The sequence below is a fragment of the Ursus arctos genome, unplaced genomic scaffold, assembly GCF_023065955.2.
Source record: "Ursus arctos isolate Adak ecotype North America unplaced genomic scaffold, UrsArc2.0 scaffold_28, whole genome shotgun sequence".
Lineage (NCBI taxonomy): Eukaryota > Metazoa > Chordata > Mammalia > Carnivora > Ursidae > Ursus > Ursus arctos.
This window is the reverse complement of record NW_026622963.1, coordinates 2,779,350-2,794,882: the sequence shown is the minus strand read 5'-3', so window position 1 is coordinate 2,794,882 and position 15,533 is coordinate 2,779,350. Positions and strand designations below refer to the sequence as shown.

Below are 15,533 nucleotides of genomic sequence, written 5' to 3'. Positions count from 1 at the left end.
GAGGGTGAAAAGGGAAGTTTGAGAGAACAGACCTTACCTGTGCACTCTACCCCACTCCCTGTGCCTTATCCCCAGCTGGTGTGGGGACAGCAGGGGAGGTTGAGTCACACATGAAATGGGAGTTTTAAAGTGGGTAGGTGGACAGAACTAAGTCTTACCTGAAGGCAACAGAAAAGTGAAGCTGACAGCTGTCAGAGGGGCCTAGGACCCAAATGGCCCACAGTAGCAGTTACTAGAAAAAACAGAACTTATTTTGAAAGAACGGATTTGAGACATGCTAATCAAAAATCAATTCTGGATTTATTAAAAAGAGACTGGCAATCTGACTTGCAGAGTCACCATTCAAGATCTATCCACTTCTGAAAAATCAGCTTCCACAGGGACCTAACTGCTCTTTAATGCAGCTTTAGTTAATGATGAGAAAACGTTTTGTGCATCGGTGAACTATCTACTGAATCCCAACCGACTAGAACATTAGGTGACATGGAACATTAGATGTTAATGTTAAAAAGAAGGTTGAAAGCATCCACAAAACAGCTCTTTTAATGAAGTAAAAAGAGTATTTCACATTTCGTAACTGTTGGAAACATCCAGGAGAGCTAGGTCCCTTATCTCCTCCAGGAGTGTGTACAGGCTGCTTCCCTTTGTCTGGCAATATTTTTGATAATCTTCCTGAATGACGTTTACTTTGACTTCTTGGGCAAGCTGAGCTTCCTCCACAGATCTAGTTACTTCTTTCACTAAATCACTCTTTAACAAAAGGGAGCTCTGATGAAGAAGTTCTGTATCTGGTCTCATGTACGGTTTGTTGCTTATTATTTCAAGCCTGATCGTATCAGAATGGCAACGGGAGGCCTGAACGGATATCCTCACCTATCACAGAGGAGAAAATGCATGTTACCAAGTCACACTCTTTATACTTGATGTTGAAATCAATGCTTAATGTAAATACGGACTTACTGTCACGTGGTCAAACAAATGGAACGTAACAGATTCTCCTCCTGTTGTGGTAGAGGTGATTTTGTTTTGATATCGTTGAAGGGATCCTGGTTTCCATTCTGAACGGCTGTCTGAGCCGCATGAGATCACCAAACCATCTTTATTTCTCAGATAAGCAGCACCTTTAATCCCAAACCTGAATCATTGCCAGAATAAAAATCCAGAGATACCGTATTCTTAGTGTACAAATCTTATACACTTAATCTAGAATGCTAGTTTTTATTCTAGATTAAAAACAACTTTTCCTCTCATTTACCTCCAAATATTTCACTGAGCAGATAGAAAAATACTTTGCTAAACAAGGAAGTAAAGTCCTATCTTAACACTAATACAGATGTACTAGACGCTAATCTTTTATACTTTTTTTTTTTAAGTAGGAGCCCAGCATGGGGCTTGAACTCATGATCCTAAGATCACAACCTGAGCTGAGATGAAGAGTCAGATGCTTAACTGACTGAGCCATCCAGGCGCCCCTCCTTTTATACTTACATAGTGTATTATTCTATTACATTATGTACATTGGTATTTACAAATAGTTACTTTAACAAGTTATATCTAACATACTATTTGTGCTGTACACTTAGTTTAACTATAATTTCTTTTTTTTTTTTTTTTTTTAAGATTTTATTTATTTGAGAGAGCAGGAGTACAGCAAGGGGGAGGGGGAGAGGGACAGGGACAGAGAGACACCCTGCTAAGCAGGAAGCCCAACTCGCGGGGCTTGATCCCAGGACCCTGAGATCGTGATCTGAGCCGAAGGCAAACACTTAACCGACTGAGCCACCCAGGCGCCCCTAGTAACTATGATTTCTTAACAACTGTTACGTTAGATGTGACATACCTTGGTATAAATACAAGCACGCCATTTGTTCTAATTGAATATATAACTCCATCAGATATGCAACGCTCCTCATTCTCTGGGTCTTTGTCTTTAAAATACATGCACTGGAAGAGCTCAGTGGATTGCTTCTGAGAATGCTGGGCTGCCTGTAAGAAGCACAACCCGAAACAGTTACAGCATGCTCACATTCCTGGGGCAACCCAGAAGTCATACTCCCGCAGAAACAATGTCTTCCAATAGGCTGGGCTCTGGAAATGTATTCTTCTCTACTATGAATGAAATCAGTTTTGTGGGAACCTAACCATCCAGCGATAATTCCCTCAAAAATGTCTTTTAGGAAATTAATTTTTTAAGAAAACAACCTGTTCATTATTTAGAATCTGTTCACAGTTCATTCAGGTAGAGGAAAGTATCCATAGCTATGCCTCGCCTTTCTTTTCACGAAGTCTGTCCTAGCACAATCCTGCAGGTGCAAGTATAAATTAGTACCGCCACCCTGGAGGGCAAGTTGGTAATATGTATCAAAGCTTTGTTTGTACACACCTCCTGAGTCAGCAGTTCATTATCACCAGGAATATATCCAGGCCACAATCTGAGAAGTCTGTGAAAGTGTCTATACAAGGATGGGTGTAAACTGGGTTGCCTAGGACAGCACTGCCCAACAGAACTTTCTGCAGTGATGGAAATGTTCCATACATCTGTGTTGCCCTAAAGGCAGCCACTAGCCACACATGTCTACTAAACATGTGAAATGTGGCCAGTGCAACGGAGGAATGGAATTTTTAATTTTTAAGAATTTAAATAGCCCACGTGGCTAGTGACTACAATACTGCATAGCAGTGAACTAGAATACAGGATACAAAAATTATATTAAACATTTAGGTAGTTTCCAATTTTTCTGTATCACCAAGCAAATGCTCTCATTCTACGCTGTACAGTATTGTAGTCACGAGCCAACTATGAAATAAAATACAAAGCAGCTTCTAAAAGAAAGATGTAATTACTCTGAAGTGGGGGTGTCAGTAACAGGTGTGTCAAGTGCAAAAGAGTTCAGAGAGCAGGCATGGTACCCTATTTGTCATAAATAAAGAGCACTGTCTGGAATAGTGAATAATGGCTATCTCTGGGTGGTAAGATGACACACGGTCTTTCACATTTCTACTTTTTGGGAAAAACATCTAACCTATTGTTAATCTCCTAAACCCACATTAAGCGACTTCATAACATCTGTAAATGTAAGGAGAGAGACACAAGAAACCTACCATTTTTATGTTATTTCATTGGGTAGAATAATGCTAGAATTTAATTTGCTAGAATATATGGCACTTCATTCCACCACACAATAAAGCTGATATTCTCTTAGGAAAAGAGATGATCAGTAAGAGAATTTAAAATCCCCTCTTACTCGGTTTCTGTTGTTGATATGTCTGCATAATTCCTCAAGATCTTTGTTGCTGAATAAATTGTCCTTAATTTCCATTTTCTTATCTTTTGAAATGGCTGCCATTAACAACCGGTGTACTACGATATCTGAGTATCTTCTTATCGGAGACGTAAAGTGAGTGTATTTATCTAATGCAAGGCCTTCAAAAAGAAACCAAAAGATGTAAATCAAAAAAATATATATATACTTTTAAAACGACCTGCTCAAGGTTATGGCCACACAAAAGGAAATGCTATCACTCACCGTAATGATGGAACTCTTCCTCCGCACACGACCCAGTGGAGAAATACAGTGCATTCGACATGGCCTGAGTGGCCATAGAGCGCAACAACTTGTTTACGATGGGATCATTGGGGTCATTCGCATTATCCAGAGAATCAGCCAGTGTTTTATTGGACCTGACAAAAAAAGTAGAAAGACCTTTATTTAGTCCCCGGCTAACAAAGTGCAAGTCAATGCTCTGATGGCAATCTTTCACTCTGAAGAAATTTTATTTTGGATACGTTTTAGAAGCAACTCTTTCCAACTATAGAAACCTATGGCTTTCAAGGTTTAAACAAGAAAAGTATATCAATTTAAATAACATTTCTGAAGTAGTTAAGAGCAATGTACTGATATCTATGCGGTTAGGTTAATGCCCAGCACATAGTAGGTGGTCAAATACTTTTGTCGAACTGAATTCCTAACGCCCTTCATATTAAACGTCCCTTACAGGTCAAAGGATGGACTTTTTGAAAATCAAGAATTACTGAGCCAGAAGGACTTGAAAAGCAAAACTAACCTAAACCTGAGATACACAGTTAAGAGAAACTTAAATTATTTTCCTTTTTTTAAAGAGAAAGGGACAGGAAATATTCTGTTTACTTACTCAAATAATCTTTAAAACCAAGGAAATACAGAATTATATTAAAAATGAAACTAACAAGTCAACATGTCATTCTGTTCTGTACTGCAGCCCGTTAAGAGAAAGGGAAGGAAGGAAAGATGGAAAATGATGAACAGAGCATCAGAAGCGGGCTCATGTGAGCTTTCCAGAGTGACAGACATGGGATGCGTGGATTCAAATCCACCCTCTGCCCTGCCTGACTCACTGGTGAACTACAAGTAAGTCACTTAACTTCTCCAGATGGGATTCCCCACCTGTGAGATACAAACGATACCAGATGTCTGAAGGCCCTCACCCAGTAAGCCTGGCACACACACACAGCGCCCGCCCACCAAACCAACAAAAGATACTATCGCAGACAGAGGCCAAAAAAAAAAAAAAAGTATTTTGATAAATAAATAAAAGATATTTTAAGCAGCACCTGTTACTTGAAACAAAATATTGAAAAAAAATCCTCTATACATTATTTTTTAAACACAGCCTTCAGTTATTTTACTTTTTTGTTTTTAAGTAAGCCCATTGTGGGGCTTGAACTCACAACCCCAAGATCAAGAGTCACATGTTCTACTGACTGAGCCAGCCAGGTGCCCCTGTACATCATTTTTAATAGGGGAAATCTTTTACCCTGGAGGGGGGAATAAAGATGTCTCCTTCTATGAAGGGATGGTATACATTTATCATCGGTGTGGTGTTTTAGGGTATTGCCTCAAAGTATTGAAATAAATAGGATTACTTCTTGGTATTTGCCTCAGGGGTCTATGAAATTAAACCAAAGGTAACAGGTTCCTTACTTCTGCATTACAAACTGTAGTGGATCAAATTATGCCAAAATAAACTCATTTTAATTTTAATCTCTATACCTACATTATAGTTACTGAAGAGAGCCAAGAAGTTTTCTATTTTTGGTCAAAGATCTGGCTGTCCCATTTTAGGAACTACTGTAAGATAAATCAGCGTACAACACTCCCTCCATTCCTCTGCCCCCTCAAAAGAGGAGTTACCGTGTATCTATGAAGAAGCCTTTTGCTTTAGCACATTCTCGCAGTTCAGAAAAGAACTCCTGGTGTGGAGGAGGGTGTTGGCGCAACAAGGCCTGATGAGGGAAGCTCTCCCAGATCTTCTTGGCTACCCAGTGGTTGGCCAGGATCATGCATTCAGCCACCGTCTCATGCACCTCCAGGGGCTGCTTGGGGATGAGGTCATGGATGTTCTTTTTTTCATCCAGCTGAACCAGAATCTCTACCCCCTCCAGCTCCAGGGCACCACAATGGTCTCGCTTAGCTCGGATGTGGCGTGCTACGTCAGTCAACTTTCCAATGGCCCACACCAACTCCTCTAGCTTGGCTTGTCTGCTCTTCTCATCCAAGCCTCTGAATTCTGGAATATCATCGACAGCGTGGAAGTTTCCGTCCAGCAGTTCCTGGGCTGCTTCATAAAACAATTTGTATGCTGATCGAATAATGGTTCTGCCGTACCACACTTTCTTAATTTCATAGGAAGTTTTATCCAATTCCCATATGACACTTACGGCATACCTAAAAAACCAGTAACGCCGACATCATTATTCAATTCTTCCATTTTTGAAGCAAGTAGAACAAGACCCTAAATGTAACTTAGAAGAAACGAAAAAGCTACAGGTTTCTGGACCGATGTCTCAATTCAAAAACTCCACCATTAACTCAAAAATTATTTAAAATTAAAACAACAAAGTTAGACTAGGTTCTGTTGAGCTCTGAGCAGATCTGAAACGAGTTCACATGTAATGTTACAAACACTACCTTACAGTTCTCCATTTTGATTAGACTAGCATAGCACTGATAGAGTCAGGTCTGGTGGGCTCCCCAGTAAAGAAGAAGAAAGCCTTTCAAATCCTATAGAGTAACAGTGAACTATCGCATCACTCTCGATGGTACATTAATTAGCAAAAAGTTCATTTAGTAAAGAAGCACTTTACCATCAAATCACTCTTTTTAAAAACATATGCAACATTTACAACTCACATAAAAAACAAAGGGCTAATTTTCCTAATATGTAAAGAGTTCTTATAAATCAATTACAAAGAGATGGAGAACCAAAAAAAATGGGAAAGGAACATGAAATAGTTCACAGAAAAGAATACATACATAAATGAGTGTTAAACATACACAAAAATGTTTAACTTTACTCATAATAGGAAAAACGCAAATTAAAACCACCTAAGATACCATTTTCATCTCAAATTGGCAAAGATAAAAAAATGCAACATACTGTGTGGCAAGGCTGTTGGGGGAACAAGCATTCTCACACACTGATGGTGAGAATATGCTGTAAGCTTTATGGAGGGCAATTTCATTACATCTATCCAAACACAAATGCATATACCCTTTGACACAGAAATTCCACTTCTAGGAATTTATCCTCCAGGTATACTGTACTTTTAAAAATGCGGAATGACTTCTGTTCCGTGTAATTCGGTACAGTTTTGTTTCTAATAGCAAACGACTGAAAACAATCCAAATTTTCATAGATAAGCGACTGTTATTAATATGGAATGATCTGTAAGGTACATTGTTATGAGAAATAAAAAATAAGTTGCTGAACAGCATAAATACATATAATGTCACCATTTGTATATAAGAGAGAGACCACATGTCACCTTTGTGTGTATACGCATTCTGTCTAGAAAAATACGTAAGAAATTGGTAACTGGGGGAGAGCGATAGGAGGGGAGCCTTTCACTAAATATCTTTTGGAACCTACACATTTAGGACTATATGGATTTACGTATTCAAAGATAGATATAATGTTAACTACAACAAATAAACAATAAAACTCCCTAAGTTCACGATCCTCATGAAAAACCGTTTCAACCAGGGAATAAATATGCACAAAATCTATGCATTTATACCCAGATTCCAGCTGAGTTTCAAAAGCCCACAACAGAGGGAGAAGCAGCCTCACAGCTAGACAGACAGGACGAGGGGAAGGCTAGAGGAATAAAGCTGCCTACAAATACTGGCGCAGAGGGTACAGGGGGCAAACGGGTGGGGAGCAGGGGGCAGAGCAAATTCAAAAGAAGCCGAGAAAGAGGCCAGAAGCGAGTGCACTCGGTATCACAGAAGAGCCAAGACAAGCGCTGGTGATAAAAGATTAAAAAAAAAAAAACGGAAAAAAAAAAAAAAAAAAAAAAAACCATGAACAAACTCACCTATCAACGCCTCCCAGAAGGGAGCACAAATCAGCGCTGAGGACCGAGGGCAGCATGTCATAGCGCCGGTCTGCTAAATAGTACGTGGTGGCCCTGTGAACGACACATACGCGGGGGCGTGACCTTCGGCGGCAGCTGGCAGCACGACTGCTGATGGCAGGGGCTGCGGGACGTAAAGGGCCGAGTCCTCAGTGCAAACCCCCAAGGCCGCTGCTTTCTCATCAAGTGCGGCCGACTGGGTAATCAAGCTATTCCCACGTTCCCGCTTTTCTAAGGGGGACTGCCTTGGGCTGAATATTCTTCCTCGGACATAAAAAAAGAAAGAAAAAGTGACATGAATCTTATTGTCTAAGAAAAATTAGAGTGTAATGAGCCAGTATTTTTAGAAAATAGTGTCCATGCTGGAAAAATTTAACTCATCCCAATCTAGAAGGAAAGTAGGTGAAAGGGCCTGTTAAAAGAAGGAAAGGTAAATTGATCAAGGAACTATTTCTCCGAAGGGACAGCGGAAGTGGACCTCCATGTTTTTTTTTCCCTAGAAGGGATTTGCAGAATTGCGCAAAACTGGGAAATCTTTGTTTTGAGAGTCTGAGACTAGGGAGTTATGGAATAGGTTAGAATCACAAATACTTACTCACATTGCTGGTGTCAAAGGGCATTACCTTGTCCTAGCTTCAATGTCGATGTAAGAATTTGGTGGCACGAAGTGTGTTACGTCTGCAATATGGACCCCAAGTTCCAAGTTGCCATTAGCTAAGGTTCTGACTGAGAGCGCGTCGTCCACATCTTCACAGCCTTTTGGGTCAATGCTGAACACAAGATGGGTTTCCCTCAAGTCTTTCCGTTCTCGTTCCTCTTCAGGACTCACCTTCCAGGGATTTCCTGGTGTGTTGACTGGCATCTCACACATCTGTAGGACGAGAGTCAGATATTCAGCAATTCTCACACCACAAGCTTCCTATGAAACTCTGCTCTGGAACATTCTCTCTGCGCCTCATAGAAATCCCACTCATTACCCTGTTCCCTTGTGCAATTAACCTGTGTTTGCTTCTTTTGATCAATAATTATTTATTAGGTGCCCAGTGTGTGGCAGGAACTGTGCTAGGCTCTGAAGAGGTCAAGAGCCAATAGGAAAGACGCAGTCTCCCGTCCCTGAGGACCTTACAGTCTGGCAGGAAATGTGCCAGTTTCCGGGAGCTTCTGTAGTTACGAAGGCCAGATCAAGGATGAACAGTGGCTTATAAAGAGCACAACCTCTTCCCCATTTTCAAATGATCCACTTGCTTAAGTGTAGTTCAGCTTTAAATTCAAGTCAAGCCCTGAAAAAAAAAAAATCAACATGTCCCAAGTACTAAAAGCCTATTCCTTAAAGATAATTTAAGCAGGGGGCACCTGGGTGGCACAGCGGTTGGGCGTCTGCCTTCGGCTCAGGGCGTGATCCCGGCGTTGTGGGATCGAGCCCCACATCAGGCTCCTCCACTGGGAGCCTGCTTCTTCCTCTCCCACTCCCCCTGCTTCTGTTCCCTCTCTCACTGGCTGTCTCTATCTCTGTCGAATAAATAAATAAAATCTTTAAAAAAAAAAAAAAAGATAATTTAAGCAGGACCAATCTAGGGCACTTTCTCTCCATTATTACCCATTTAGGCCATCAATTTGCAGCTAAATAGGCTAACGGGAAGAGACAATTCTAGTCCTGTGAAGTCTAACCCAAGCTTTATTTTATTCTAACATTTTCACTAAGAGCTGTCAAAACAAGTCAACAAATAATTTCCAGAAACTAATGTTAAGCATAAAAATTTAATAATGTAAAATAGTCTAAAATATTTTACTATTATAGCTACTGTTCTGTCAAAGACTATAATGAAAATAAGAACACCCATACGCTCTTGATGGCAATGCAAGCTGGTCCAATTTTTCTGGAGAACAATCTGCTGATACAAATAAAAGCCACTTAAATTTGTTATGCCCTTTGACTTGGTAATCTTACTTTAAGGATTACATCCCAAGAAAAATAATGCAAACGAAGAAAAAAAAGCAACGTTTATAAAAATGTTTGAAGTAGCATTTCTTCTACTACTGGAAAATTAACCAGCCCAATGCGCAACACCTGAGGAAGAGTGAAGCCAAGCAGAGCACATCGGTACGCAGTAATTTGCCATAACTAAGAAGTAGGTCTGTCAATCCATGGAAATAATGTTGAGTGAAAGAAGCCGACAGAAACTAGCACGGGCACACTATGCATCTAGTTATGCAAGAATAATAAGCAAGATTTGTGAGGATTTTAAAAGATCATAAAGTGATGGCAATAGCTGATGTTTTAGGTTTATTGAGTTTGTGTTTTCTGCAAAGGTTACAAAAACTGTTTCATGAGCATGATTTTTTGACCCGCGGGTCAGAGATGTATGGAACCCTAGAAGCTGCCCCCCGGGGCTCTGTGCAGGCCTCTGGGTGAGTGGTGAGGACAGGGAGGGGAGCCCAGTAGGGGCTAGGCACACTTGCGGCTGGCGAGGGATGTACACTGACAGTAAGCCCCTGACATACCATTTTTAAGCACAGTTGGAAAATGTAAAAAGGTGAGAGCTCTAAGGCGCTGGGAAACTAACTACGCCCTCGAAGCCGACTTCAGGCTGCTCCACACAGAATAGAGAGGAGTGCGATTCTTCCATTATCTGTGGCTTTTGGGAGTGGTTACACAGCTCGGGGATTTTTCTCCTTAACGATGAAACAAACAAACAAATGCAAAAACAAACTGGGCAGAATGTCTTTCACGAGAGCAAAGGACTCTGGGAAACTGGACCTGAGCTTCGGAGAAAGGCACAACCGAAATGCTGTTTTCCACCAAGATGGTCGCGATTTCCCCTTCCAGATCCCCGATTCTTCCTAAAACACGCACAAAATGTCCATTTGGATACACGGAGGTCGACTCCCAGGAATCGATGCGTACAACCACCCTGAAGTCCTGCACAAAAAGAGAAAAAAAAAAAACCCACCAGCCCAGCACCAGGAGTTACGTGGGTCAATCAGAAGCACCAAACGAGAGACACGGCATCTAGCTCTGAAGAGTGGCCGATTCAACAGTGGGTTTTACTTTCTGTTCTGGTTCTTGCTGTTTTACTGAATTGCCAGATGCTTATGTAAGTGCTCGGCCCAATGCTTGGGGAGGAAGCAATACCTCTCTGCATCAAATAAGTAGGCTGCAAATTTCAGTCTGTTGATGAAAGCCAGCTGTGACACTTCTAGCTAACATTTGCAACACCAACGAAAACCCCATTGTGCACAGCCCAAATTCCATTTCAAAACAAAAATCTCAATGTTGCCAGCGTGCGAGTTACTTTCTACTTTCTTTGATGTTACTTTCTAAGTTTTAAGGACATCTTTGAGTGGGGAAGGAGGGGTCAGTACGAACGGAACCCCACTGCCCCCAAATTCCAGCAAAGCACGGGTTTGGAAAGCGATGGTTGCAACTGGCCTCAGAGAGCCCGCAGAAGGCCTCCAAGGATGTAAAGGGGACACAAAGACCCGGTTATTGGCTTGGGATGTCCTGCTACGAGGTCTCATTTACAAATTGCAAAACATCAGGGAAAGGAAACTGGGCCATGCCCGTACTCTTCGCCACAGTAGAGGTTAATTTCTAACTTCCTTGTTTATGTCTTCTCTCCTTTATGGAGAATCGATTAGGTGAAATACCACTATATCATCCCTACAGGGCAGGGGGATCGTATTTCTAGATCACTGGCTGGAAGAAAGCTCATTAGTGTTGGCAAAGAGTATCTATTGAAAGTTTCTCTGTTGGACGCCGGATAATGTATGCACTCCGTGTTGTCCTACACAGCGCTTTCTAGGACGGTTTCTCTCTGGCCTTCGTTTATTAACCAAGGACTACGTAACAGATGGTTCTATATATTTAGAATTTGTAAAAAACAGGACCTCGAAATGCCAGATGCCATCAATAATGCATCCCTTCTTATGCAAAGGCATTAACGGCGTTTCCTGGTAGAGCGCGAAGGCCGGCAAAGACAGGAGGAGGGGTACAACGCTACCTGCAGTGCCTCCGCTTGCTGGGTGCTAATGCGGATTTTGGGAACTCTGTGATCCCAAGGTGTAACGAGGATTTTCTGGGCGTTTTTGCCCTGAGACTGGACCTCTTCTTTGGACGGAAATGTCACCACATAATCCCGCCAGTTCTTCTGAAGGATGCCCACCACTCTGCCTTTAGGAAAACAAAACAAAACAAAACAAAGGCCTTAAATGGTGAGATGTTAACTCTCCAGACGCTGACTCGTTCAGCAGCGAGGAAGCAAAAACAGGAAACACAACGTCCCATTTGTATCAAGCACATCCACGCAAGTCGAGAGATGCTTAAACATTCGCCTTCCTCATATTTTACTATTAAGATGGCTCATTTTTTGAAAGATAATTTTTTTTTATAATGTCATCACTTTGCCCTTTCTGCTGTGGGGTCTCATGTGACAACACTTAGCATCCATTAGTCCCACTTTCCACTTTCTCTTCTGCCCTTCCCTTAGCAATCTCGGGTTGAGGGTGTCAGGAAAAGCCAGTGATGTTTTTGCTTTTTTTAACTCATTCACTGTCTTTCTTGCATTTTCCCACCAGTCAAGATAATTTGGGCCAACGCTGAAAACAGTGACGTATGCGAATCGTTAAGTCTGATATACAGCACTTTCCAGCATCACTGACTGAGGTCAAGAAAAAAGAAACTTTAATAGTTAAAAGTGCTATCTTGTAACTATCGATTGACTGAGCCCCTACCAGGTATGAGGCCCTGTTCTAGGTGCAGGGAATGTCGCAGTATCAGAATAGACAAAGTCCTTGATTTTCTGGAGTGGACGTTCTAGTCTGGGTGTCCATATGGGTGGGAAACAGACAACACAAAGTAAATACACGAAGGAGTGATGTTTGCCAAGGAAGATACAAAATAGGGTACGGTGACCAAGAGTGACACCCAGTCAGCAATGGCAGTTATTTTAAATGAAGTGACCATCTGAGCAGAGACCTGAAGTGTGGGAGGTTGGTGTGAGGAGGGTTGGAGAAAGCTCTTGTTCAGTGGTGCAGAGGACAAGTTGGGCAAAGTGGCAGGAGCACAGTGATGATGAGGACAGTGACAGAAGGCAACCCAAGCTGGCGGGACCCTGTAGGCCATGGTGAAGACTCTGGATTTTATTCTGAGAGAAAGAGGAAGCAGCCACTGGAGAGCTTTGAGCAGAGATACAACAGGACCCAAAGACCTTTAAAAGGACCCCTGTGGCTGGTTCCTGTGTGGAGAAAAGACCATTTGGGAGCAAGGATGGGAGCAGGGAGACCAGTGAGGAGGCGGCTGGGGAACCACGTCAAGGGGTTCTAGAAGACCCCGTCAGGAGAGAAGCGCAGAGCGCGGGAGCCGCCGCCTCAGGCCACACGGGAAGGCAGAGCTGCCAGGCCTTGCTGATGAGTGAGAGAAAAAGTGGAGGGTAATCCCAGGCGCTTGGGTTGACCAAGCATAGAACGAACCTGCCATTTATTGAGAGGGGGAACACTCAGGGAGGTCTGGGGGCAGAAATCAGGAATTTGTGCTTAGGCATGGTAAGTGGGAGGTGCTCTTCGGGCATTCAGGGGAAGATGCCAAACGGACAACTGAGGAGACAACACTGGAGGCGGAGCAGGGGGTCTGGGCTGGAGAAACAGAGCGAGAGGATGAAGGACATTCAGCAAGGAGCCCAGGCACAGACCCGAGGTCCTCAGATGGAGAAGCTCTAGCAAAGGGACAGAGAAGGAGCGCCCAGCACGGGAGGCGAAGCACCCAGAAGCCAAAGATGAGGCCGCGATCTGTGGGCCAAATGCTGCCGAGGGTTACGGGTGCCCAGGGCTGTTGGCCATGAGGTCACAAGTGGCCTTGACAAAAGGTCAAGGGTTTCTGGGTGGTGGGGGCGCCTGAATGTAGCGGCTTCGGGAGACCATGGGTAGAGAGGAAGCAGAACGCGGGGTTAGGGGTTACACTGAGTCTTGCCACAGACTGAAGCAGAGAAAAGGGTAGGAGCTGGAGGATATGTGGGACTTGAGAGGATTTGGGGTTTTGTTCTGTTCTAGGATGGGAGATATGACGCCATATTTGGATGCTGAGGAGAATACCATCAATCTGCAGAGAGGGGGAAACTGGTGATGGGGGCAAAGAAACAATACCGAACCTTAATAACTATAGTATTTCTGGATCGGTACAGAGAGGACAAATAAACATCCCACGGGAAAACCAGAAGCTGGGAGGCCTGCCAGAGGGCTCACCTGTGGGCATGGGCTCACTCGGGGGGTCTCCTAAGGCCTTGTCATCACTGTCGTTCTCACACAGGGCGGCCGTTCTTCCTTTCCACTCATTTTTAGAGAGCAGCTCCACGACTACCACGTCTCCATGAATCGAGCGGTTTCGAGCCTTCATCCCGTGGATGAGGATGTCACTGACTAAACCTGTGTTTGGGCGAGCACACGGAAACCCCATAAAGCCGCGGGGGAAGACCCCGTGATGCATCTGACGTCTGATGAGCAGCCCTGCAGGGAAGAGCTTCCTCCTTCAACAGGGAGGTCAACCTGTGTTCCACAGGCCAGGAATGAAGAAACACGGCCACCGCGTCCTATCACGGCATTTATAAGGGCCTACTCTGCCCATCTTTATGGTAGGTGACCGTTCCCTGCACCAGCCTCCGTAAGCCCACGCTGGAATTGTGTCACTCTACTTCAGGGGCCACGCAGCCAGGGAGTGGTCAGCAGGCCCACGAACCACGGATCCCGCCCGACTCCCAAGCAGCGGCCAGAGGGAGCAGTGCTCCTTCTCCTTCCATCCTGCCACGTTCCCTTGACTTTCAGGCTGCTCTGCACCCTGCCACTGAAGACCCAAGAGCTATGCTCTATTACGATACAGCTGATTTACACATCTTTGTTCTTGTCACTTTTAAAATTATGCCAGTAAGGCCACACAGGGCAGCGGCTTGACATCGCGGCCCAACCGTCCCTGCAGCACAGTCAGCCCCAGCGCTCGCCAGGTGTGCTCGGGCGAGCTACTCTGCTTCCCTGTGTTACACTTTCCTCACGTGCCACCTTGTGTATCCTCACAAAGAAAAGGGGCAAAACGATGCTGCTGTGTTCAGCGCTTAGGACAGTGCCTGATGTAGACTGGGTTCTCAATAAAAGTTAGCTATTCTCCTCTTTAAAAATCGATTGCAATAAAATCAGAAACTACAGATAAAATGCGAGGGGGAAAATCACCAATCTGGGGCCCCGCAAAGCCAAAGTGGGGGGTAATCCGACCGGCAGATTCGACGTGACAGTTTCGGCTTTGCTTTCTTCGCTGTGTAATGTCAGAATTAAGATGTAGTAGGGAAGTTTAGGTAAGGCTTATACTGAACCTGAATCTTTACAGCTGGCTCCTTGCAGTCGAACGAAAGCTTCTATCTGGGCCCTGTGTTTGTTGACATTCAGGATTCCCTAAAATCAGAATAAAAACCAACTGAAAAATTTCTTTTCTGCCCACTTTGCCTCCAAAGGCACAGTTTGTGAAAAGTATATGAAAATATCCCCCAAATATTCTTTCAAGGTCTGGGATCCCTTCCTTTAGGAGAAATATTCATCACCCAGGTTTCTTTTCTTCAGAGAACATACCATCAATTTGAATTATTCTTGGCTACACCAGGTGTTTAAAGTCCGGGGTCTATCTTACCTAAGTGATGAGTGCTCTTTGAAAACTCTTCTTCCTCAAAATAGCCTCCCGGGAATGCTGTAAACTTTACTACCAAGTTGGAAGCATTGGCCGCTCTAGGCATACTCATTTACAATACCCACAATTTAGGGGGTGGCTCAGTTGGTTAAGCGTCCGACTCTTGATTTCCTGTTGGGTGTGGAGCCTGCTTACCATTCTCTCTTACCCCCTCCCTCTGCCTGCCCCTGCCCCACCCTCATTCTCTCTTAATAATAATAATAATAATAATAATAATAATAATTAAAATACCCACGCTTTAGGGAGGGACTTCAGCGTGGTCTTCTCAAACTTTGGCCTGCATAAAAACTGTCTGAGCTGCTTGTCGAAAATGTCAAATTCATGATGGAACGGTTCCGTATCTTGATAGTGGGGGTAGATACACAAATCTACAGATGTGATAAAACTTCGTGCGCACACAGACACACGTCAAACTGC

At 43.5% G+C, this 15,533-nt stretch overlaps 1 protein-coding gene across 2 annotated transcripts in view; it reads right to left on the bottom strand.

The window, feature by feature from the left end:
- Positions 1-278: 278 nt before the first annotated feature.
- The window catches only part of DIS3L (DIS3 like exosome 3'-5' exoribonuclease), a 31,833-nt gene continuing 16,578 nt past the window's right edge, over positions 279-15,533 (bottom strand). For both annotated transcript variants that reach the window (XM_048222139.2, XM_026478350.4), the window contains exons 6-17: positions 14,749-14,827; positions 13,634-13,813; positions 11,398-11,567; positions 10,155-10,316; positions 8,020-8,267; positions 7,358-7,450; positions 5,172-5,705; positions 3,528-3,682; positions 3,246-3,424; positions 1,841-1,986; positions 961-1,135; positions 279-873 (exon numbers count right to left, since the gene is read on the bottom strand). In XM_048222139.2, the coding sequence (XP_048078096.1) occupies positions 565-873; positions 961-1,135; positions 1,841-1,986; positions 3,246-3,424; positions 3,528-3,682; positions 5,172-5,705; positions 7,358-7,450; positions 8,020-8,267; positions 10,155-10,316; positions 11,398-11,567; positions 13,634-13,813; positions 14,749-14,827 (2,430 nt within the window). In that variant the 3' untranslated portion in view covers positions 279-564. The remainder of the gene's footprint in view (positions 874-960; positions 1,136-1,840; positions 1,987-3,245; positions 3,425-3,527; positions 3,683-5,171; positions 5,706-7,357; positions 7,451-8,019; positions 8,268-10,154; positions 10,317-11,397; positions 11,568-13,633; positions 13,814-14,748; positions 14,828-15,533) is intronic.